At 36.4% G+C, this 27,438-nt stretch overlaps 1 protein-coding gene across 1 annotated transcript in view; it reads right to left on the reverse strand.

Annotated features, from left to right (window-relative positions):
* Positions 1 to 27,438, reverse strand: part of KIAA0825 (KIAA0825 ortholog) — a 390,853-nt gene that overhangs the window by 255,942 nt on the left and 107,473 nt on the right. Inside the window, exon 11 of the mRNA XM_049769174.1 lies at positions 19,339 to 19,449. Within this exon, the coding sequence (XP_049625131.1) occupies positions 19,339 to 19,449 (111 nt within the window). The remainder of the gene's footprint in view (positions 1 to 19,338; positions 19,450 to 27,438) is intronic.

The raw sequence follows: 27,438 nt of genomic DNA on the forward strand, positions 1-27,438 counted from the left end.
TGCTGACTTCCAGAAGTCAGTTTGAGAGTGAGCAGTGAAAAATAGGTTCTTGGTAGAAAGCTATTTATTACAATTGACCCATTTTTGAATATTGTCTCCTTATATGTTTTACTTAAGTTGAGGGCTGATTTAAGGATACATTTAATGAATTGAAATATCCAGTATTGTGGAATGCAGGTAAGAAGAGGATCTTTGAAAACCTGTCTGAAGAAAGAATCAAGAACCTAATCATAAAGGGCCACATTAGCCAAGGTAGGAACATGGGACCCTTTGATAAAACTTAAGTTAGATATGTATATGAGTCAGACTACAGTGTGGAAAAATGAATCAGGACTGCTTAGTGTTTTTTTGTTCACTCTTTAGACATGTAACAAAACAGAATAACCTGAATGCCATTTCAGGTTGAATGTCAAATCACTGTATCTGAATGCCTGTGTATAAAATAGCGGAGGGGAAGCTATTTGCTGAAATTCACCTAAATTTTTAGACCTTCAACTTTTCACAGATTTTGAAATGTACAGTAGATGACTTACTATGAGGAAAAAATATTACAAACATTCCTCAATCACAAAGCTCTGAGTATTAAAGGCATTGAAGATTCTGTGTTGGGCATATGGAGAAGCATATGTTCTCTCATCCATTGAGCTGGTAGAGCTGTGAAAGTGAGATTAGCTTTACAAAAATGACAGAAAGGGAAATTTTATATATACATATATATCACAAATATGTACATGTTGAATTCTACTATAATACAGAACTTTTTGTTCTAAAAAGTTCTAAATCCACTAGAACTTAGAAATTTCATATTAGGAGAAAAGGTGACTTTCTGGCTGGATTATAGTAGACTTCTACTCTAATAAGTGCTCCATTTCTGAAGTATTAAATTGGCTCAAACACATGTTCAAATCCAGATGGTAAGGAGTGATATAATAATAGGGTTCAATCTTAGAGATTTACAGAATATACTAATCATTTCTGTTTGTTTTTTTTTGTTTGTTTGTTTTTTGTTTTGGGCCACACCTGACAGTACTCAGCATTTTTCCTCATTTTGCCTGCAGGGATCACTCCAAGAGGTGCTCAGGGAACCATATGGGGTGCCATGGGAATTGATTTCAGGTCAGCATATGCAAGGCAAATAGTGCCCTGCCTGCTGTTCTATCTTTCTGATCCATACTAATAATTGGATTAGAATCATTGTTCAAAATATTAGTTGTATTTTGGAGTGTTGCTTTATGAAACACAAATTGTTCACTTGCAATTTTGCAGTTTTTTACATATGTGTTTTGAACTGCAATAGAATTTCACAAAATCTTAGCTATATCAGTGCACACTGGCTTTAAATTTCAACTGTGGTCAGGGCCCGGAGCAGTGGCACTGAGTGGTAAGGTATCTGCCTTGCTGGTGCTAGCCTAGGATGGACTGTGGTTCAATCCCCTGATGTCCCATATGGTCCCCCAAGCCAGGAGGAATTTCTGAGTGCATAGTCAGGAGTAACCCATGAGCATCACCAGCTGTGGCCCCCAAAAAAACCAATAAAATAAATAAATAAAATAAATTCCAACTGTAGTGGTATGGGAAAATCAGGTTAAGAGAAGGCTCTCCAGTAGATTCAAGCTGAAATATGAGCAGCCTTATCATTCAAGTCTCATGACCAATGAATTCACAGGTCTCACTAAATATATATCATACAGAAATATTAGTCTAGTAGAATATTAGAATCAATTCTGAAATGTACATCTTGAGGAAAACATAATTCTGGGGCCCTATACATTAATATTTGATTATTACTTTGAACCTACAGTCATTAGGTGGTACTAAGCTACAAACCACATGGGTTCTTAGAGCACTATGTCTGACAATTTTAGGATACCTTATATTCATCTCACTTAATCATTGCTTAGTACAAGGTCATATGCTAATAAATATGGATGTGGAACTCTGAATCCACATCTTTCTAACTTCAAAACCCATGTTCATTCCACTAGTCTATATTTCTTTCCTTTCAACCTGGTTGACATTTGTTAGGTAGGTTGTATTTTCCAGCTTTAAGGATGTTTTCCACAACTTTCTGATTGAGGATACCATGTTTTTGACCTAAAATCAAGTTTGTGGTCTCAAGGTTTATTCCCAAATTGGAGCCATGTTATTCAAGGTATCTAGGGACTTATTCAAACCAGATGGTTTTGGTCATGGATTACTGGGCCAAATTTATACCAGAGCCCATAAGTCACATGATTCAGAGAACAAAGGCAGTGGCAAAACTAAAGAAAAACGGAAAAGAAAAGCAATAAAATAGGAAATGAAAGTAGAGATGCTCACATATAACTATACTACTCTTGGCTTTCCAAAACTGATTCTTCAAAATCTTTCAAGGAATGCAAGTAAAGATACACATTTGAAGAGATTTTGTTTTCTTTTTGTGCCAAAAAAAGTTGAGAGCAAAATGTTTTCTTTATTACTTTAACAAAAAGCGTATAAATTATCACAGTATAGTTAAAGCATAATATTTCTGTATGTTTTCATCGCTATAATGTGTTAATAAGTCTGTATTGTCTTAATAATAAAGATGATACAAAATAGGAAATCAGGTAAAAATAAGAAATCACCTGCATATTTATATATTATTAATCCTAATTCTTAATAACTCTGTCTACTACAATAGTCTAATAAGCTGAAGGCATTTTTTTAAACAAAAATTTATTTTATTTTAACTTTTTTTATTTAAACAACTTTATTACATACATGATTGTGTTTGGGTTTCAGTCATGTAAAGAACACCACCTATCACCAGTGCAACATTCCCATCACCAATGTCCTAAATCTCCCTCCTCCCCACCCAACCCACGCCTGTACTCTAGACAGGCTTTCTATTTCCCTCGTACATTCTCATTATTAGGATAGTTCAAGATGTAGTTATTTCTCTAACTAAACTCAATCCTATTTGCAGTGAGCTTCATGAGGTGAGCTGTACCTTCCAGCTCTTTTCTCTTTTGTGTCTGAAAGTTATTATTGCAAGACTGTCTTTCATTTTTCTTTTCTTTTTTTTTTTTTTTTGTGGTTTTTGGATCACACCCGGCAGTGCTCAGGGGTTATTCCTGGCTCCATGCTCAGAAATTGCTCCTGGCAGGCACGGGGGACCATATGGGACACCGGGATTCGAACCGATGACCTTCTGCATGAAAGGCAAACGCCTTACCTCCATGCTATCTCTCCGGGCCCTTTCATTTTTCTTAAAACCCATAGATGAGTGAGACCATTCTGCATCTTTCTCTCTCTCTCTCTGACTTATTTCACTCAGCATAATAGGTTCCATGTACATCCATGTATAGGAAAATTTCATGACTTAATCTCTCCTGACAGTTGCATAATATTCCATTGTGTATATGTACAACAGTTTCTTTAGCCATTCATCTATTGAAAGGTATCTTGGCTATTTCCAGAGTCTTGCTATGGTAAATAGTGCTGCAATGAACATAGGTGTAAGGAACGGATTTTTGTATTCCATTTTTGTGGGTCTTCTCTTATTTCTTGCAGCAGAGTTTTATAGTTTTCTTTGTATAGGTCCTTCACATTTTTTTTTATTTAAACACCTTGATTACATACATGATTGTGTTTGGGTTTCAGTCATAAAAGACAAAGCTGTCCTCTCTCACCACTCCTATTCAACATAGCACTGGAAGTACTTGCTATAGCGATTAGGCAAGAAAAAGATATCAAGGGAATCCAGATAGGAAAGGAAGAAGTCAAGCTCTCACTGTTTGCAGATGACATGATGCTCTACTTAGAAAACCCTAAAGACTCTACCAAAAAGCTTCTAGAAACAATAGACTCATATAGCAAGGTGGCAGGCTACAAAATCAACACACAAAAATCAATGGCCTTTCTATACACCAATAGTAATCAGGAAGAAATGGACATTAAGAAAACAACCCCATTCACAATAATGTCACACAAACTCAAATATCTTGGAATCAACTTGACTAAAAATGTGAAGGACCTATACAAAGAAAACTATAAAACTCTGGTCCAAGAAATAAGAGAGGACACGCGGAAATGGAAACACATACCCTGCTCATGGATTGGCAGGATTAACATCATCAAAATGGCAATACTCCCCAAGGCATTATACAGATTCAACGCTGAAGGCATTTTTTAAAAATTGGTTTGACTACCACCAGCATAACTACAATAACACTGGTGATACAGTAGAGATATATATACAACTTAGACTTATCAAGTAAGTTTTTATCTATGAGAATCTTTATAAATGACATCTTTCACTTGGAGTGATCCCATTTCCCCCAAATCATCCAAAAATATTAGTGCCCCAAACTCATGTCATTAGTAACATTATTATTACAACAGTTGGCACATCCCATTTCAAAACCACACACAACTGTCTTCTTTTAATTTTTCAAATGTTAGTACACTTCAGTCAGGCATGTTGAACTCTCTGTAGTGTTAATCTAGTAAATTTAGTGTTAATCGAGTCTCTAGAGACTACTGAATTACTTTAGTGATCTGTCTTGAGGATAACAAGTTATCCTTTAGGGACATTAACTATTACTATTATACCTAACTACCCAATAATAGCCTGGTACAGGGAGCTCAAGAAAATTTGTTAACATCACAATTGTGATAAGTGTAGAGATGCAATAAAAATTATATGGAACTGTTTCCAGGTTATTGTGAATGTAGGTCCTTGTAACATTTTTATAATTAATAATGTTAATGTACAATATAATGCTTGCAGGTCCTTTGAACATGTTTAGGTAATTTCCTTCTGAAACATAAGTATTACTAATAGTGTTGAATGGTTGTGTAGAGAAATTACATAATAAACTAAACATACACAAGTCAGTGCATTTTCGTGAGCAGATCGCAGAAACTAGGAAACAAATTTTAAGATTGAAAAGTAAGGTCAAGGGCCCGGAGAGATAGCACAGCGGCGTTTGCCTTGCAAGCAGCCGATCCAGGACCAAAGGTGATTGGTTCGAATCCCGGTGTCCCATATGGTCCCCCGTGCCTGCCAGGAGCTATTTCTGAGCAGACAGCCAGGAGTCACCCCTGAGCAACGCCGGGTGTGGCCCAAAAACCAAAAAAAAAGTAAGGTCAAAACAATAGTTCAAAATGATGTTACACATACCTGGCATACAAGAGGTCTGGGTTTGATTCCCAGAACCACAAGGTCCCTGAGCATTGTCATAGTGATTCCCAATCACTGAGCCTGGAATAGTCACTGAAAAACATCAGGCATTGATCCCAAAACTGAACAAAATAAGCAAAACAAAGATGGAAAAGGAAATAAAACAAAAGACAAGAAACTAACCAAACCAAAAATTATTAAATGGTACTTCATATTGTTTTCAAATAGTGAATTATTTGATCTAGATCTAAAATCTAAAAATCTAAGATTTCACTGCATTGATGTTTCAATTTCCTTACCAAAATGCAAACCTTTTTCTTTTCTAAAAATAGTATCTTACATAGGTGAAATAACTAAAAGCTACATATGTCTACAAACCCTGTAGTCTGATAGACTCCAAGTTGTCCTCTGTTATCCCTTTGCTAGCTCTGTTAAATTCTTATTTATGTCATACTTTTTGTTTTTTTGTTTTTTTTTAGGTCACTCCAGGCAGTGCTTAGGGTTTATTCCAAACTTTCAGCTCTGAGATCACTTCTGGCAGGGCTTAGGGGGATCTAAATGGGTTCTAGGGATTGAGTGTAGGTTGGCCAAATGCAAGGCAAGCACCACCTACTATACTATCTCTCTGGCTCTTATATTGCCGTTTTTGTTTATTTGGTTGGTTTTGGAGCCACAACTGCCAGTGAGCAAGGCTTACTCCTGGCTCAGCACTCAGGGATCACTCCTCCCCACCCCACTCCCGTGAGGCCCAAGGGACCTTATGGAGTGCCGCAATCAAACTTGGATCAGATGCATGCGAGACAAACACATGTACTGACTCTGGCCTCATTTCCTTTTTCTTATTTTTTTAACAATGGATCATTACTAGAAAAATTATTTCATACACTGTCTATTTTGATATTTTTGCTTATTAGTCACTCCAAATTGATCCAGTTCATAGTATTAACATAAAATATCATGTTTAAAAATGAATTACCAAATTGGTAAGGATTGTCTCTAAGTTAGTATTTGGCTATACAATATATACTCTATTGAGTATAATATAAAATATAATATAAAAATATTACTTATTTCATCAGGAAGAATAATTTTAGCTATAAATTTAAAGTAATTCAAGTTTTCAAAGAATTCTCTATAATTATAAATTTATAGTATTCACAGTTTCATTTGGCTACTATTCTAAACATCTTATTTATAAAACTAGGCATTGCTTTTTATGATTTTATTTTATTACTTTTAATTTTTTGTTTTGGGGGCTTACACCTGATGGTGATCAGTGCATGTTCCTGGCTTTACTCACTCACTCCTGGCAGGTCTTTAGGGAATATATGGGATTCTGTGACTTAAACTTGAGTCAGCCATATGCAAGGATGTACCCTACCTGCTGTACTATTGGTATGGCCCCTCACTTCTTTCAATAAGTGCTCCACAGACATATGACTTTCTTTATGAAAATCTACTCAAAGATCTAATTGCTTGTCCATCCGTACCCTGAAATCACTTGTGGTTTCATGTTTTAAAGCCATAATACTCTGCCTTAACTACTGGCTCCATGTCAATGGCACTATATCAGAGTATGAGCTTTCTAAAATGCCTTTCCTTCAGTTGTCAGCAACAGCTGGGAGGTAAAAACTCTTTACCCTGGGATGTTTCTCCTAACAATAATAGATGCACTTTCTCAATAAGATGATGTTTCCCATACTTCAACCCTATGATTCAGATCAACTGCAACGATCAAATGCACTGTTACATGTGTACTATTACATGTGGTGACAACTGACATAATACTATTTCAATTATTCAATTAATTTTTGTTGGTTGATTTTTTTATTTATAGAGGTCATACCCAGTGGTCTAGAGTAAGCATATGGGGTCAGTTACTCTGAATATTGAGGTTGCATTTATGAGTACATTTATGAGTGTTGCATTTATTTACCAGTAGTCACATAGTGACTGGCATATAAAGGTAAACTGGTATTATTTAACTGAAAAGGAAGATACATTTAAGATAAAGGAAAAGTATGTACAAAGATCCCATGGCAGAAAGTAACATGCAGATATGAAATTATATAAGAAAAGTAATGCGTAGAGAGAAAATCACAGGGTAGTGTGTTATCAGAAAGAGGCAGAAATAAGATCACATATGTTAAATTTTATAGGCAGTGCTAATTTTTTGTGTTTATATTAGGAAACAGAAATTCATGGAGAACTATTAAATAATGAGTATAACATAATAAAATTTGACTTAAAATGTAATCATTATGTTGTATACCTTAAGTTAAAATAACATTCCATGTCAATTTTACATCAATAATAATTATATGACCACATCCAAATGTCTTTGAATATACCTAGTTTTCAGAAATCTCCATTTATAAAACATTGGAAATGGATTTCAATATACATATGGGAAGAAAGCTAGGTAATGGTACAGAACAGAAAATATTTGATGAAGGTTTGAACTAAGGCTAAGTTGGTGATTTGAAAAGGATATATTAGGAATATATGTATATGATAGGAAAAACAGAGAGTTTATCTTCTTGTCTCTGTTTTATATAATTGATGGAAGGTACCATTATTCTTTATAGGTAATAATAGAAAAGGGTCAAATACAGGGAACTCTGATAAGTTCAATTTTGATCATGCTGTATTTAGGAGCTTTTGTGATCTCCATTTACAAACTTCAAGAAGATATCCATATATGGTTGATGCCTCTAAGTATATGAGTTTGTAGTCCTGGCAAAGTTTAAAATGCTGTTCCAAATTTTTAGACATATTGGGAATACATGAAGTCATTGGTGTAAAGAACTTTACTTGGAACATTCTATGATAGAGTGCTAATGACATTGAATATTTAATATTTCTGTCAATGTATAAACTGAAAAAAGACATAGAGAAATAGTCATAGGAAAGAAAGGAGAAAGAAAGAAAACATCATTGAAAGGAAATTGGAGTGAGTACCAAATTAAGGAAGAAAACAGTACTACATGCTGTTCTCAAGAAGGCCAGTCATTGGGGCCGGAGAGATAGCATGGAGGTAAGGCGTTTTTGCCTTTCATGCAGAAGGTCATCGGTTCAAATCCTGGCATCCCATATGGTCCCCCGTGCCTGCCAGGAGCGATTTCTGAATATGGATTCAGGAGTAACCCCTGAACGCTGCCAGGTGTGACCCAAAAATCAAAAAAAAAAAAAAGAAAGAAAGAAAGAAGGCCACTCATTAAGAATGTGTTCCATCAACGTGTCACTGTTTTTAGAGGACTTCGTTTTAAATTTCATTGTATTTATCTTCCCCTGTCTTTAACAACTACCATAATGTCTTACTTGAAAAAACTTTGAACAATGCATTTACTATTTTCAAGACTGGATTATATCAACTAAATCATATAGAAATAAAAACAGAGCAGAAAAAAAATATCTACAATTCAGAATGGACTGGCCACAAATCAAAACATCATGCTGCCATCATAAAAGAAAATGAGCAGTATAAAGTGAATGAATTGTTTACTAACACTAGCTATGCTACTTGAAATCAGAGTGCTGTATTATCTTCTCAGATAAGGAAGACCTTAGAAGTATCTGGAATTATTTAAGAGAACCATAAGGACATGAAATTTTGGAAAACAATAAAAAGCATTACATTGCTGCTTACTATGATTAACCAAGATTATGTTCTTTCTCAAACATTTATGTGAAAGCACAATATGGGTATCATAACCTTGAGATTAATCTTCTCTGCTTGTCTCAGTTTTATCTAGTATAAAAACGCTTCCAAGTCAGTTCATATAGTCAGCATATATTACTACTGCTAGAGTAACAAATACAGCAGAACAGCACATTATAATTACTGCTTTGAAAATATGTTTATTTTCCTGAACACAAATTCTTCTAAGATCTCTCTCAGGGGTTCTATAAGAACTCGAAAATTTCTGTTTTTACTAATTTAAATTTCAGTTTTGTCTAATTATCCTATGGCAAATGCATGGCCTTTTCACTGTTTATGCTTCTGTAACTTTTGGAGTGGAAGGGAACACACTCAGCAATGTTCAAGGCTTACTCCTGGCTCCGTGTTCAGTGCCACTTCTGAGGGGGCTCAGAAGACCATATGTGGTGCTGAGGATCAAACCCAATACAGCCACTTGCAAGAAAAGTACTATCTACTGTACTATTGCTTCAGTCCTCACACCTGTAATTCTTTTTTTTTTTTTTTTTGGTTTTTGGGCCACACCCGTTTGATGCTCAGGGTTACTCCTGGCTATGCGCTCAGAAGTCGCTCCTGGCTTGGGGGACCATATGGGACACCGGGGGATCGAACCGCGGTCTGTCCTAGGCTAGTGCTGGCAAGGCAGACACCTTACCTTTAGCGCCACCGCCCGGCCCCACCTGTAATTCTTAATTTTCACCACTTGTTGATTTTCATATCAGTTATGGGGTCCGGGTGATGGTCCTGGGGTGATTATGAGATCCTTGGGTGGTGATGGATGATGATGGGATGGATGGATGGTGAAGCCTTTCTCTGCTGGCCTGGGCCACAGGCCTACAACTCCCTCCAGCTAGTGGGTCTTTGGGTTAAGGGTAGCCGTGAGGAAAAGACTCACAGCAATCAGCTTTTAGGAGACTTGAAGCTTATTCAGGGCCCTAGCAAAAGGTGTGGCTTCTATCATAACCTTTAAGCTGGATCCATAATCAGCCCTGCATTCAACCTGTCTCATCCTGCCAGATCTCCTTCTCTCTTTCTGAATCCCTCTCCGAATTCCCAAATCCCCTTCCTGCCCCTGAGGCGATTCTTTTGTTACCTACCAAAGACCCCTCCTAGCAATAGGCAGGTCTTACCATCAAGTAAGGTTACACAGGAAGAATGGGGGATGGAAGCAACAACCACTTTTATTTTTTAATTTCTTTATTTAAGCACCATGGTTACAGAAATGTTTGTAGCCAGCATTCAGTCATTGAATGTACACCACACTTCTCTAATGCAACCATCCTGCCACCAATGTTTCCAAGTTCTTTCTCCCCCTACCCCCTGCCTGTATTCAGGACAGCCATTCCACCTCTCACTATCATTGTCATGGTAGTTGTCAGTGTAGTTAGTGCTCTAACTGTGCTCACCACTGTTTGTGGTAAGCTTCATATAATGGATTGGTCTATGCAGCCTTCAACTCTATTGTCTCTGGATATCATTACCATCCTGTCCTTTATTTTTCTTATATTCCACAGATGAGTGAGATATTTTGTCTCTCTCTCCCTCTGCCTCATTTTACTCAGCATGATAGTCCATGATAGTTCATGTCCATTCATGTATAGGCAAATTTCATATGATGTGTGCCAGTCTCTGTGATGTGAGATATCTCATTGTTGTTTTGTGGAGCACATTTTTCATGTGCCTTTTGGCCATCTGTATGCCTTTTCTGAGGAAATGATGAGTTTAGAAATTTTGTTGTTGTTGTTGAGTTCTGTCAGTACCTTGCTTATCTTAGATATTAGCCCCTTATCAGATGGGTATTGGGTGAATAGATTCTCCCATTCCATGGGTAACCCTTGTATCCTAGTCACTGTTTCCTTTGATGTGCAGAAGCTTCTTAGTTTAATATAATCTCATTTGTTTATCTCTGCTTTCTCTTGCTTGAACAGTGGTGTTTCTTCCTTGAAGATACATTTAGTATCAATGTCATGGAATGCTTTACCTATGTGTTCTTCTATGTACCTTATAATTCTGGGTGTGATATCAAGGTTGTTAGCCCATTTTGATTTGACCTTAATGCATGGTGTTAGATAGAGGTCTGAGTTTATTTTTTTTTTACATGTGGCTGACCTCTTGTCCTAACACCACTTGTTCAAGGGGCTTTTCTTGCTCCATTTTGCATTTCTTGCCCCTTTATCAAAGATTAATTGTATATCTGGGGTCCTTTTCTGAATACTTAAATCTATTCCATTGATCTGAGGGTTTTTTGGTCTTTATTACAATACCATGCTGTTTTAATGACTGTCGATTTGTAGTACAATTTAAAGTCAGGGAAAGTGGTGCCTCCCATCTTCTTTTTCCTCAGGGTTTCTTTAGCTATTTGTAGGCAATTATAGTTCCAAATAAATTTCAGGAATGTTTGATTCTCTTCTTTGAAGAATGTCTTGGGTATCAGAGGGACTTCATTAAAACTGTATTATGCTCTGGGGAGTAATGCCATTTTAATGATGTTAATCCTCCCAATCCATGAACAGGATATTCTTGCATTACATAATTAAAGATGAGGCTGGATGGCGGTGGATGGCGATGGATTTCTTTTTGCCATCCCAGGCCACGTGGCTTAGCAACCCCCATGCACCCGGTGGGTTCCAGGCCCAGGTAAAACGCAAAATTACTCACTCACAGGCAGGCTTCAGGAAGAATCATCTTTATTTAGGCCCTAGCCACCACATGTGTGTGGCCTACTCATAACCTTTCAAGCATACAGCCATTCTAGGCTTGCCCTGCGTCTTATCCTCTTTCAGCCATCTCCCTCAGAGAGCCCAGCAGGGCCAAAAGGCAAAAGCCCCTTAATCCCTTGGCTTCCGGGTTTATCTACCTATTCCAAGACCCCTCCCAGGAATGGGCCGGGCTTTGCAGGTAAGGTCACACCTATTATCCGGTTCCCAAGACCCCTCCCAGAAATGGGTGGGTCTCAGATAGGTACCCTACAGGATATATGTCTCTATTTCCTCAATTCCTCTTGTATTTCTTGAGGCACTATATATGTGTGTGTGTGTGTGTGTGTGTGTGTGTGTGTGTGTGTGTATGTGTGTGTGTGTGTGTGTGTGTGTGTGTGTGTCTTTTACCTCTTTAGTTTATATCAAGGCATTTAAATTTCTTTGGTACTATTGTGAATGGAATTGTTTTTTTAATGTCTATTTCTTCTCTTCATTTGTGTATAAAAAGCTTATTGATTTTTGCATGTTAATTTTGTAACCTGCTACATTGCTATACAAATCTATTGTTTCTAGAAGCTTTTTGGTAGAGTCTTTAGGATTTTCTAAATATAGTATTATATCATCCTCAAACAGTGAAAGATTGATTTCTTCCTTTCCTATTTGAATTCCCTTGATATCTTTTTCTTGCCTGATTACTATGGCAAGTATTTTCAGTACTATTTTGAATAGAAAAATTTTCACCACTTTTAATTCATTCTTAATATATTTAATATTATTGTTGTTGTTTTAGTAATATTATTGTAATAATATTATTTAATATTATTACATATGAATGTAAATTTTTGTTGTAGTCTAGGTAATATGGCTTTAGTAGTGCTAATGTGTATGGGTTTGATGTACAAGGAGACTGCACTTCACTAAGACAAGTTCTAAAGTCTCTAAAATCTCTCCATCACTGTCCCTGTCATTTTTAGTCTGTCTATTCTCTCTCTCTCCACTGCTTAGTAATCTCAGGGCTCTGATTAGAGAATGGGAAGGTAATGTGCCACATATAGTAGTTCTCAGTGCATACTCCTGGATCTATGTTCAAGATTCAGAGATGGCAGTACTTAGAGGACCATATTAGATGCTGAGATCAAACCAGAATCAGTCGTGTGCAAAAATATATGCTTTAACCCCTGTAGATTCTCTCTGGTTTAGTAATCTCAGTTTTGTAATTAAAAGCCAAGTTTTAATACAATATTTTGATGCTCTAATCTATGGTAGCATGAATTATATTTCATTTTTTATGAACTTGGCATCATACAGTAAATTTGGGCAAAGTCACACTAAAGGGCCTTCCCAGAAGACACATTACCATGTAAAATAATATGCATTATCATAGGGTAACTGCCTGATAATTGAAGTATAAGATGACTTCACATGATGAATTATGGACATCTTAGATTTTTTTGTGCACATCTGTTACAATACACATGAACTGCCTTGCCTATGAAAGGTGGAAATATAGTTGTAATGAGCTTGAGCTTTGGAAAGGCACTAGCAGTCTTCAATGTATGTCTATCAGCTTTGCTCTCCTCTCTTCGATAGTTGCTACCTACATATCATTTTACTCTCTGAAAGAAACAAATAAGTTCTTACCTCAGAGACTGGTTTGAGAGTTCAAAGAACCAAAGCACACCAAGTCTTTGAAGTTCTGATATACTATAGAAATTGAACTGGCTTTGGCAAGTCACAATGAAAAGCCTGTAGTTTCCCTCAAATGTAAATCATGACTTTTGTCATTTAATATCCCTCTAATTTATTTTTAAATTTTTTATTTAAAGTTAATGTATCACATATTTGACATAACTGATCATAATACATTTGTTTCAAGATGACAGAAAGCACAATTAATTAAAAATAGGAAAAAATAGAAAAAAAACTAAAACAAAAAAAACAAAATGGAAGAGAAGAAAAAAGGAAAGAAAAGCTCAGTTGCAAATATATTTGTGAAAATTATTGTATCTCTTGTAAAGTCATTAATACAATAGCAGAAAGTTTAGTAAGATTTTTTTAAAGATAAGAGATAAAAATTACAATGAAAAGGTGTGTGTGTGTGTGGCAGTTGTTGTTTGCATAGGCACATCAAAATATGGGAGAAATAGAAAGGAAAAACTTTGACCTAAAAACAGGGAGACCTTACTCATGAAGTATTCTGGCATAAGACCCACTCTAGGCTTCAGGCATACTAGGTTGTCCAACCTCAAAGTCTTTCTATGTGGTCCCACTAAAAGCTCTTCACAATCAGGGTTGTTGCTCTCAGGATTTTGTTAGAAATCCTGGTTTCTATACAGATCCTATGTCAAAGTCAGGGTGACATGGAACATCTTCTGGTTTCATCTCACCATAGGTGGCAATACAGAAAAACCTGCCCTGAAAGCAGGTTGTTGCTGTTACTAAGTCATCAGGATGTCATAAGAACCCCTCTGGAGTAAGTCGATGCTAGGGCAGCAGTAGGGCCTTCCCTGGTAGAAGTTTGATTCCTGGTGATGGTGTAGAAAACGGTGGTTGTTTCTTTAGATAGTATCCAAGGTTCAGAGATGAATGATCAATGCCCAATCTTCTGAAGCCTAAGCAAAATCACTAAGACAAGTGTTCAGGATGTAAAGCCCGGCTGAAGTATCAAAGTTATGTGTTCCTATCTCTATTAGGTGAGAACTTGTTTGAACATATAAGATTTTCCCATTTTAATGTGCCTATGCAAATAGGAACAGTGCAACAAGGTATAACTGGTGCATATGGGGGCAGAGGTAACAAGCCCAATAATCCCCATAACCTGGTTCTAAAATGAACTCTAAACACTAGAGAAACTTATCTACTAGAATTCCTTACTAAACAGATGCCACAAAATGGGGGAAATTGCCACTACATAAGAAGATATTCAATAAAGATTATACCTACTATGGAAATACATCTAAAGAAATATTCAAAGGAGATATATATGCCCCCTTTAAGTCTTTTGAAATAGAAAATAAACTTGGGGCAGTAAAATCTGGACTACAGCTTCAACCTGTGATTTGATTTTGTGGAATATAAAAATGTGGCTCCCAGCAGTCACATATTAGGAAATATCCTTGAGCCTTGAGCCAGGGATTCTCAGAAATTGAATTTGATAGCAAACAAAAGTCCACAGTGAAGAAAGGTAGGGGAAAAGGGACTACTGAGAGCAAATCAGTAGCAGGTGAGTATCAGCCTCTTCTCAGTCTAAGAGTCTATCTTTTTACTTTGGGAGCTGGTTGGCAGCTGGCTGAGGTGGGGGGGGGGGATGTTCTGCTTAGTGAAGAGTTAAGAACTGAGGATAAAAAGGGTGAAATGAGGGAAAATAACAGTTGGGGGAGAGAGAGTAAAGAGCTAGAAAATAATTGGTAAGGTGGTAAGCAAAGGGGCAATGAGTGGTTATATAATAACAGGGGAAGGACAATATACAACATAGACATTATATATATTAGACAGACATTGAGAATGGCCAACACATACACACATGAGAACACATAAACAGACTCTGAGGATCTATCCATGGGTTGTGTTGAAAAGATGACCCAGGTGAAATGGGACAGAACACTTAAAAACTATAAAGCCAGCAAGTCAGCTGGAAAGATTTACCATTTTCTGTGCCAATCATGATTGGTGAAAGTAAACTTTACTGAAGAAAGGCTTCATGGGTTAGATTGTGTATAGAGCATTCCTAAAAACAATAATTTTCAAGTCTAGAAAACTAAATGATATGATAATGAGCACTATAAGAGGGGTCTATACCATAAATATTATTTAGTGGGTCTTGAGCATCCAGTTTCTTTTCCTAAAAGCAATATAAAATTATGAGCATTATGGCATAATGGTAAACTACCTACAATTGAAAACAAATTACAATAACATATTTAATGAATGAGCTCCGTAACAGGAGTTCATGGTATGCACTTGCATATTCCATTGCTATCTGTGGACATGAACATTAGATTATATTAGCCGGCATAATCAAGTAGAAAATAAATAGATTAGAATTTTTGTCATGACATTATAATAATGAGCTCTGTCTTCTGAGTCTAACATAGTATAGCATTGCAATGTGGAACTGGATGACTAACCTATATTCCAAGTACCACTGTGGACAAAAAAGACCAAGGAGTTATTATAAACAGTAAAATTAAGTCATTAAAACTACTCATAGCAAGCACTGTAGTGGGAGTCCATGGCTTCTAAATGCATTCTGCATCTGTTTCTGTGGATAAAAGCATAACATTAGTTTTTATATCTCTAAATACCAGTTGATTGGACACCTGCTCGAACTAGATAGCCATATACATTCTTGAAAGGAGAGTTTAATCCACTGACATTTAAGGATACTATTGACAGAAAGGGCTATTGTGCCATTATATTATGAAGAATTGCTACATTGGGATTTGGTTTGTGCAACTGCTGTTTGAGTAGCTCTTTTAGGGTCGGTTTGGTTTGCGCAAATATTGTGAGTTCTTTCTCATCTGAGACTGTTTTTTAATCCTCCTTCCCATGTAAATGAGAGTTTCACTGGATAGTGAACTCTAGATAGAAAGTTTCTTTCATTCAGTGTTTGAATATGTCATTCCACTCTTTTCTTGCCTGGATTGTTTCACATGGAAGATCTGGTTTGGTTCTTATGTTGTTTCCTTTATACTTGAGGGTGTTTTTTCTCTTTTACTGCTTTAAAGAGTCAATCTCTCTGTTTTTGTTTGTTTGTTTGTTTGCTATTCATGTTACCAAATGTCTTGGTGTTGTTCTGTTATGGTCTATTTTATTTGGCACTCTTTTTGTCTCTTGGATTTGTAGAGAAACCTCTTTCTCCAGGGTAGGGAAGTTTTCTGCTATTATCTCCCCCACTACTTATTCTTCCCCTTTCCCGTTTTCTCCCACTTAAGTTCCTATAATTCAGAGATTATTTCTCCTGTCTTTGTTCATTAAGTACCTTACATTTTCTTCCAAAGTTTTGTCTCTCCTTTCTTTTTGATTTGTTTATCCCAGCTGACTTGTAATTTGTCTTTAAGTTCATCTATGCAATTCTCCACCTGTTTAAATCTACTATTATGACTTGCTAACATGCTTTTTAGTTCCATCAGTTCCATTGGTATAGATTCTCTCATCTTCTGAAAGAGTTCTTTGAGTTGTTTGAATTTTTCATTTATAGATTTCTTAATTTCACAGGCTAGTTACTACTTGTTCCATTGCTAAACCTTTAAGTGTTGATTTTAGATCCTCATCTATAAGGTTCAGGCTTAGAGATTTGCCAGAATTTCTCTCTGTATCCCCCACAATAGATGTCATCTTTAGCTTCTCCATTGAACGTTTCCATTGAAATGAGGACTGATGGGAAGAAAAACCCCAAAAGACAGCCTTGTTTGCATTTGGTGGAAGGGATTAAAAAGTGAGGTTCCTGATTCCCTCCCCAGCACCAACCTGGCTGGCTCCAAAGGGCAAATGAACAATTATGGCACTGGAACCCAAAAGGAGACTGAGGCAAGGCTGGAAAGGAGAGGAGGACCCATTTATTAGTTCAAGCTTGGTAGAAGAGATTAGGCCTGGAGCCTGTCCCCCACCCAGACACAGGCCTCACTGTCCCCAGGAAACTAAGATTCAGCAATGGCTCTCAGACTCAAAAGGATGATGGGAAAGACCGAAAAGACAGATCATTTGCATTTGGTGGAAGGGATTAAGGAGTGAGGTTCCCTATTCCCTCCTCTGTACCAATTATATCTCAAATTTAACTCATTCATTTAGTTTTTAGTTTGGGGGCTATACCCAGTAGTGCTCAGAACTTACTAGTTCCATGTTCATGTTTTGGGGATCTTTTTGTGGTGCTGAGGATTAAACCCACATCAGTCATGTGCAAAGCAAGTGCGCTCTCTACTGTACTATAATTCTGGCCCAAATTCAACTCTGTTAATAGCTTCATAATAGTCTATTGGATAGTTCTGATAGTCTAATTCAATTCTGTGAAATTTTATTTTTATCTGTTCTCTCATAAATAATGCTTCATTGAATATCCTTACATAGAATAATTTTTAAAACAACACTGATTAATTCCTTATCATTGATTTCAAGAGAGAGAAAAGCTGCAGGGAAAAGGGAGTAAAATATTTTAAAGATTTTTGATATATCATATTAAACTCCCAGACAATTTATAACAAATTACATTTCCATTTTAGATCATATAGTCATATGTATGTGATTTTCATGTTAGGGTAATATAGAGAAAAAATGGAATATGTATTTGCCTTAGGTACAGAATAGAAAGAAGATAAGTAAAAGGGCTGAGGCAGCCCTCAGAAAGATAATTCTTGTCCATAGCTTTGTCTCTAGCTGAACCAAACAAGCCTAGAAAAGAAAAGTCTTACTTATAGAACTGCACTGAAATAGGAGGAAGTACACCAGGAACAGATTAAAATGAAAACAGGTAGTAAAGGGGCCAGAGAGAATAATTTAATGAGACAAATACATGCTTTGCATACTGGAGGGCCAACTTAGATCTCTGGCATTGTTGAGGCATTCAACTTCATGTTCCCCTGAGAACCACTAAGAACAGTACCTGAGAACTGAGCCAGGAGTAGACTAGCTCAACACTCCTATTCCCAAACCAATCCAAATCAGAAACAGCAAATAAACCCAAACAGATTAAAGTGGATGCAATAATAACACAGAGAAGGAATACTAGCAGTTTGGGAACTCATCAAAGTGGCCGTTTAGCTAACACTGTAAAAGATCCTATTGTTCAATATGTTATTTTTGCAATAGTGCTCATTAAAGACATGCCTGTTAGATTTTTCAATGACACAATGATATTTACAAACAAACTAACAGGGTCTTAAGATGACATGTATTGAGGTTAGTTCATCTTAAGAAATCATAGGAATGCATCACAGAGTTTAAAAAATTTATATGTAAATGAATAAAAATACACTGAGGTTCTGACAGTAGGGAATATGTCTCAGGATCTTGAATTCCCATTAATTCTCTGGGGAATTCTCTGGTACATAGATGGGAACATTAAATATTTGATGTGTTTATAGACAGTATTTTTATGGGAAGACTTGTTGCTTTCAAGAAAGATGCAGTCAGTCCATTTAGATGTTAAATTACTAATTGTGCCTTTACGAGATGAATTAGGAAAGTGTGAAGATTAACAATACTAACAGCTACACATGATGTATCGATTCACAGAAAACAAGGAGAGAAATGTTCCAATGATATATTCAGCAAAGAATCAGACTGACATTCCACATAATGCCACAGAATGTCATCAGATTATTCTGGAAGTACATTTCATGCTTTAAATGATATTTCTTGTATTGAAATGCTGTTAATTAAATAATAAAAGTAAAAGACCCCATTTGTAATTTTATAAGTTATTCCATGCTCAACTTTTACCTAAGGCTCTGAGTTAGTTACATGAATTATACAGTTGGACTACCTTTTTTGATAATTAATTGGAGGACTGTCAAACCCTCAGTTATATATCAAGAAAGATGAATTCTTAAATAACTAGGTAGTTAGCTAAAATAAAAACTAAATCCACAAATTCACATTTATCCATTACATCACTATAGCTACACTAGTAGAATGATTATGAAATCTGTACCTTGAAATATTGTTTTATAAGTTTTTAAATAAGTGAAGGAAAATAATACTGTATGCTTTTTCTTAAACTTTATATATAAAAGTTTCAATTTATCTTTAAGAACAGTAATATATTTATAGATAAAATAGCATTTAAAAATTCTCACCTGAGTAAAGAAGAGTAGAACTGTGAAATGCATGAAAGCCAATGTAACGGTAGTTTTAAACATGGTCTTAAGGAATTTGAAGCAGAATTATCCATACCATACTGAAAAATCCTAAGGAATATAAGAATAATTATTTAAAATATACATAAAGACCATGAAAACTTAGTTTTTACTTACCCTTTAAAGTTAATGATATCACAGAAAAATGGTATTTTATTAGAATAATAAAGTCACATCATCCACTTGAGATTTATTATTAGACTTATCATTAGACTTAGAAGCCTCTCTATAATAACCCTGAGCCATTGGAAGACATGACAAAACCATTACTATTTTATTAACAACAACAAAAACACCTCATACTGGATGCAAAAGATAGCTCTAATAGCTATAGTCCTGTCAGCATGCCCTAGGCCTTGTATTCTATCTCTAGATCAATGGTCCACCCCACTATGCAAAGAATACCTCTGGTCCCAGTACCATAGGGCCAAAGAAGCATCATATCACCTAGCCCAAGCATTATGACCTGCACAGCATGGGGCCAGAGAGATAGCGCAGAGGTGGAGTGGTTGCCCTGCATGCAGCCGATCCGACTGTGGTTTGAATCCCGGCATCACATATGGTCCCCCGAACTTCCAGGAGCGATTTCTGAGCACAGTGCCAGGAGTAACCCTGAGTGCTGCCAGTGTGACAAAAAAAAAAAAAAAAAAAGAAAAGGAAAAAAATGGAAAAAGACTTGCACAGCAGGGAAATGCATTCTGGGAGTGGCCCATGGGATCTAATGAGGACTGCACTGGGGGACTTCCCAGCCAAAACAACCATAACAACAAAAAACAAAACAAAAAAAAAAATCTTTAAACACACTTGTCAATAGCTCCCCCCTCAATCTTTATTCAATAAAAGTCAATATTTTATTTTATTTTATTTATTTTTGGTTTGGGGGTCACACCTGGTGGCGCTCAGGGGTAACTCCTGGCTGTCTGCTCAGAAATAGCTCCTGGCAGGCACGAGGGACCATATGGGATGCTGGGATTCAACCAACTACCTTAGGTTTTGGATCGGTTGCTTGCAAGGCAAACACCGCTGTGCTATCTCTCTGGCCCCAAATGTCAATATTTTATATTTTATATATTTACCTAATTTCTGTGGAAGTTTAGCATAAACTTAGACTGACTATGACCACCATGATTGGGCAGAATGTATCCTGGGACCAATAAAAAAAGACCTTCGTCTAGGCTTTGGCCTACGATCTGTACAACAATCATGATATCTAATTCTAGAGGTCTGATTGAGACAACTGCAACTGAGCAGAACTTCTGGAAACATAATGAAAGACTAGGCTTCGTCCTAGGATTGGTTAAAAAAACAAGACCACCAATTACAGAAGACTGGTTAAAACAACAGTGATGAAACAGAACTTCTAGAACCATAAAGAAATACTCTATTTTAGGATTCATCCTATGACCTGTGAAAATACTAAGATCTCTCGTTACAGACACCTGATTTTATCATCCACGACTGAGCTGAAAGTTTCCTGGCACCATAAAAAGACCTAGGGGAGTGAAAAAGAGCATGTACGGAGCCTGTAGTTATTCCATGACAGTATGCTTCAAGGGTGGAGAAACCCTGTATCTCTTAGGCCAAGGGAATTCCCTTTCTAATCTCCTCAATATTTACTGTACCTATGCCAAAAAAAGAAGAAGCACAATTATTTTCTTTTTATTTTGGGATTCTGGTTATTGTTTGGTTGTTGTCTTTATTGCTGTGGTGCTTTTTGGGGTTTTTGTTTGTTTGATTATTTTTTGTTATTGTAGTTTTGTTTTTGTTGTTTGTTTTGATTTGTCTTTGTATTTTTTGTCTTTTTGTTATGTTTTTCTTCTTTTATCCCTTTCTTCTCTTAAATTGATATTTATAACCTCTAGATGAACTCCTCCTGGTTTTTTGTTTATTTGTTTTTTGCTTTGATTTTTTTCCTTCAAACAGAACCACATAATATGAATCTCTTGTTCTGCCTCATAAAGTCATATCTCTTATTCTTTACAATATAAGATTTGCTTTGTCTGTGAAAAAATAAAAAGATTACCAATGAAAGGATGTAGGGGTGAATAGGGATTAAAATTATTGTTGAAGGGGCCAGAACTAGTGGCTAACAACTTATACTTGTCATGTGTAAGGATGATTCAGGTTCAATCCCTGGCACCCCATTTGGTCTCCTGAGTCTGCCAGGAGTGATTCCCAAGTACAGAGCCAGAGTAACCCTTAAGCATACACGATTATATTCCCCAAAACCAGAAGAAAGAATACAAAAACAAAGAAACAAAAAAGTCTCACACACACACACAAAGCCCACAAAGACATGGAATAAGAAATGGAATCTTTCTGGTGGTAGGATGGATTTGAGGGTCACATCTGCCATTGTGCAGGGACTAAAGCTGAGTTTATTCTCATTAGTGAGCCCTATTAAGCTTAGGGAACTATTTACAATGTAAGATGTTAAAATAGAATCAGCCATATTCTAGGCAAGTACATTATTTCACATCCAAAAAGATTCTTTGTCCTGGAAGTGATGGAGTCTTGGTGTGAAAGTAGATGTGACTGTAGGCTATGACATCATAAATTCTACTTGCTTTTTCACCTACTGATACTAGCCCTTTGTATGAATCCCTAGTTTATCAGTTCTCTGGGGCCACCTTATTTCACCAAGAATGAAAATCCTTTTTACACTAAAATGGCCTTTTTGTCATGTTCAGCTAGCCCTATTGATTGATCTACCTCACAACTTTTCCTAATAGAACTTATTTGGCTATTCTGTCTAATCTATATATATTTCTCTCTATTTAATTTTAATTTTTTAATTTTTAATTTCTCTCTATTTGCTTCACTTCTTTGTATTAAATCTATCTTCAGTCCTATTGGTCTTGCTTTTTGGTTGTCTGCTCTATACCCAAAAGTGAGTCACTGAAGATTACTTATAGGCAGTAGCTCTGAAGCAAGCAGACTGTGTTTTCTCAGGAATGTTTTGCATTTGATTTGTAATGTACTCTGGTCATATATTTAACTACAATTTTTTTCATTTGTAAAATGACATAATAATAGTAACCATAATAGGGCCAGAGCAACAGCACAGCTGTAGGACATTTGCCTTGCATGCAGCCAGCCTGGGACAAACCCAGGTTCCATCCTCAGCATCCTATATGGTCCCTCAAGCCTGTCAGGAGCAATTTCTGAGCACAGAGTCAGGAGTAACCCCTGAGTGTGGCCAGGTGTGACTCAAAAACACAAAACAAAAAAAGTAATCATTGGAGTCAGAGAGATAGTATAGGGGATGCCAGAAAATCTACTGTGATCCTGTTTCAAATACCTGTAACATTTAGCCCCTAGCATTACAAGGAGCACTCAAACACAGAGTCCATGGACAACCAACTGTGACCAAAATCTCTACCCAAAAGAATCAATAACAATAATCACATCAGAGTCAGGGCATGGTAGCTATAAGACTGAGTCCCATGTAAGAATAAGGCATTAAAAGTCACAAGCAGTGACAAACATCTAAGAGTTTCTAAAACTCAAAACCAACACAGAATCTCTAGTATACTTAATGGTTGCCTAGTTACAGTTTAATCCCCCAAATTCAGAGAAAGTAATGGAAAATATAATAATAAAGGAATGTGTATTTTAATTCCCAAAATTTCTTAGAGTACTAATCACTGGCAACACAACACATCCCAGAACATTTTGCCTATACCTAAACTCTTTTACTTCACAGGCAGTTACACTGGTAATAGTAAGGTTATTTGGCTATAAGAAATGTTATGGCAGATGTTTATGGTCTCAGAGGGTGAGGAATCTGTATGAGCATTTAATTCCACAGCAAGATCCCAAATTAGTTTCATTATTCTGGAGAGTTTAACAGGGTGAAAATTGGCCCACAAACCTCAAAAGGGGACTGGAATGATGATCTAGCTATTAGATAACCTCTAATGATGTTTTGGTATACAGTTAAAAGAGAGGACACTAAATAATTCACAGGAGAGTATAAAGTACAATTCTATGAGCCACAGAATTATATTTTCCACAAGACATAAAAGAATTTTAATACAGCACACTGAAATACCTATTTTAAAAATCACTTATAGATGGAAACAAAACACTTTTTAATACTCACAAATTAGCAGATAGTAAAAATGACTGCTTATAGGAGAAAATTTAGATCGGTGAATTTTCTTACCTCCCTCCAAGCATACCTCTTCTCTCACTCAGGTTGTTATCTGGGCTGTGCACATCCTATATTTTGGCAATCTATTTTATTGTGGGGTCTTGTTGGTTCCTGACCTACAGTTAAGCTGGTTTCCTTTTTTCACATTAAAGTAAGAACAACTCATATTTGTTACCAAGAGTCAGCTAGGTTTAATGTTTTTCTTGTGCCCTCCACCCCTGTTTTTGACTGTCCCAAGAAAAACAGGACCCATTAAAATAAAGAAACAAAAGAAAAACGGGCCCATAATAAAATGTGACTCATAAAGACCCACACAATTGATTCAAGAGAGTAAGTTCCAGGGCCAGAGAGATAGCATGAAGGTAGGGCATTTGCCTTGCATGCAGAAGGATGGTGGTTCGAATCCCAACATCCCATGTGGTCCCCTGAGCCTGCCAGGAGCGATTTTTGAGCATAGAGCCAGGATTAACCCCTGAGCGCTGCCGGGTGTGACCCAAAAAACAAAACAAACAAAAAAGAGAGTAAGTTTCATGGTGACAAATTAGTCAAGGCAGATGTCCTGTGTCATCTATGCCTGTCATAGTGTCAGAGTCACTGTGGGTTTTCAATGAATAAAATACCTAGAGAAGACTAATTTGGAAAAGGTAGTATTAATTCAAAATGGAATGATTATAATTATACTTGAGATAAGTTTCTTTAAAGGAATATTGACAGGGCTGGAGAGACAGTGCAGAGCATTAGGCTTATACTTGGCTAATTCAATCCCCAGCAACATGTACAATCATGAAGCACACTCAGAACTGATCCCTGAGCAGAGTCAGAAGTAGCCCTAAATACCACCAGGTTTGGCCTTAAACCCAAAAACAAAACAAATATTACAAAAATGAAAAACAAAGATCATTTATTTGTTTAGTTGTGTTTTGGAGCCACACTCTGGTTATCATCAGGGTTTACTCCTGGTTTGGTGCTTGAGGATCACTCCAGGCATTGGACAGCAATGCTGTGTCAGGACTGAAACACAGTCTCACCCACTCAAGGCAAGTGGTCTACTAATGAGTGACTCTGCCTGTCCCATACAGGGAACCATTTAATTTTGTAAAAATGTTAAGATGGGACTGGAGAGATAGTAATACAGCAGTTAGGTCATTTGCCTTGCATGTGGACAGCCTGAAGTTGATCCCCAGAATCCCACATGCTTTTCCTGAACCCACCAGGAATAATTCCTGAGTGCAGAGCCAGGAGTAACCCCTGAGCATCATGGGGTTTCTGCCTCCCTAAAAAAATGACAAGAAGCTTTACTTACTGGTTAATTTTTCTGGATATTTGTTTCTTTACATTTTAAATATTTACATTTTTATTCTCATTCAATCTGCTCCACTCAATAAGTGGGAGTGGAGATTGAATTATGTCCATTAGTATCCAGAGCTTAACCTAGCTCTAAAAGGGATTATTCTTAGTGATAGTTCAGAGGATCTTATACAGCATCAAATTGGGGTCAGCAGTGTTATCTCTACTCTTTCTGGCCCATTTCCATTTTTTTATGACAAATAATTTCCATACCATGAAATTTACTCATATATAAGAATATAATTAGTTTCTACTATACTTAAAGTATAGTATAGTGTTAATGTCTATGCAACTGGATACCATTTTCATAATCTCAAAAGTTGCCCATTACTAGGTAAGGCCCAATTTCTCCACTCTGCCCTGAAAATCAAGAAATTTATTTTTTGTTTTTGTGAATTTTCCTAGCCTAGTCATTACTAATAAATGAAACCATGTCATCAGTGCTCTTATCTTTTATAAATCTTAGTTAATATTTTTGGGATTTCTTTTCCATTGTAGCAACCATCAGCACTGTATTTCTTTTCATTGGTGAAAAATATTTTCCTATTTGAACATGCCACAATTTGTCTATTTATCAGTTGATGGAGATAGGTTCTTTTTACTTTGTGCTGTTATAAAAATGATGCTCTGGACATTTGCGCACAGATTTTTCACACAGACAAATGGTTGTATTGGGTGATGGAGGGCTTGTTCCTAGGAATAAGATTGCTGCATTATTTGATCCTTTGTCTAAGACTTTACATAGGAGCATTTCTATGCTAAACATCTTAAGGAAGTACCTTATTTTTTGTTTGCCAAAGTGCCAGACATTCTTGAGCTATGACAAACAAAGCTTTAGTCTAAAATGTTGTTTGTAAGAAACAACCAAATCACTTTTAAATTTAAAAAGCAAAACCAAAAGCAGGCTAGAAGAGCAACTTCAAAAGAGTTTGGACTGATGTAAAATTGAACTACAATGAAATTTCTTGTGATGTTGTGTTTTAAAATTTATATACAAGAGTGACAGGCAAAGGTAAACACTAAGATAGATCCATTCTTCCTGGTTTAGTGATCAACATTCTAATCTGTTTCTGACGAAATCAGGTGCGTTCAGGGTGATATGGCCGTAGACGCTAACATTCTAATCTATTTCTTATGAGTACGGTCTTTGCCTGTAGACTGGGCATTTGTAATAAAATTTATTCCTCCTTGTTGTTAAATGGTGTAAAAAATGATAACAGAAAAGACACAAATATATATATAAAATGGGAACAGAAACATCATTCCAAAAAACTACTTTTAGGAGGTATTATATGGCCTATCAAGACTTTTTTTTTTATCAGATTCTCTCTAGTACTTGAAATATTTTTCATGTAACTCATTGCTGGATCAGTTGTGCTTAGTCATACAGACAAGGGAGGCAATATTTGCTGAATTGAAACAAACCACATTTCTCTAAAATTCTAAGAATTTTATTTTTACATTCTTCTGTGTAAACTAAACCCCGTACCTTGATGCTAGAAAAATGCAGCCTTTGAAATCAGTGTGTGTGTGTGTGTGTGTGTGTGTGTGTGTGTGTGTGTGTGTGTGTGTGTGTGAACATGCCCTGAGTTAGCACTGAAATGTGCAGCTTAACCTCATTTACACAAGAAGTATTTTTGGGGGATCACACCTTGCAGCGCTTAGGGGTTACTCCTGGCTCTATGTTCAGAAATGGCTCCAGGCAGGCGAGGGGACCATATGGGATGCCAGGATTCGAACCACCTTCCTTCTGCATGCAAGGCAAATGCCCCTACTTTCATGCTATTTCTCCAGCCCCCACAAGAACTAATAAGAATTTTGGAAACACATGGAGAATATTTTATGTACTAGTAGAACTTTTTCAGGAGAGCAAATGAAAAGTACTGATTTTATAACATTCTAACAGAAATTTACAAAGGAAAGTAAAAAAAAAAAATTAAAGTACACTTAAATTTTCTTATTCCTGGAAAATTGGTCTTATTCTTCCTGAAAAAAAAACAAAACAAACATATATGGAGTTAGGGATTTAGGGATATGCCCAGTGATGAATTACTCCTAAATCTGCATTCAGGAATCACTCCTGACAGTGTTCAGGGGATTACAAGGAATGCCAGAGACTGAACCAGGCTCAGTCAGTGCAGGGCAAGCTATATTATTTCTCCAAGTGCCTCGTCCAAAAATATTATAAAATCATGTATTCATACCCTGATATTTACTGGTCTTCTACTAAGTTAGAAAGAAAAATAACTCCAGTTTATCTGTCAGAACTACCTGGAGAAAAAGCAGTCACTTTTTAAAAGGGCATAATATATAAAGTGACAAATGTCAGGTTTACTTGATTAAAAATCCAATACTATCAAGCTCTGAGTGTTACTTTTTAACCATTCCTCAAAGCACACGGTTGAATTATTTTTCTAATGTAAAATAGACATATCTTTTTCTCCCCTAAAATACGATAATGATACAGTAGCTGGTTGTGAAAAGAAGTGAAAAGAAGTTAGATGTTCTGGGTGTGAATAGAAGCTAAAAAAGTCAAC

This window comes from Suncus etruscus, chromosome 2 (genome assembly GCF_024139225.1).
Source record: "Suncus etruscus isolate mSunEtr1 chromosome 2, mSunEtr1.pri.cur, whole genome shotgun sequence".
NCBI classification, from domain to species: domain Eukaryota; kingdom Metazoa; phylum Chordata; class Mammalia; order Eulipotyphla; family Soricidae; genus Suncus; species Suncus etruscus.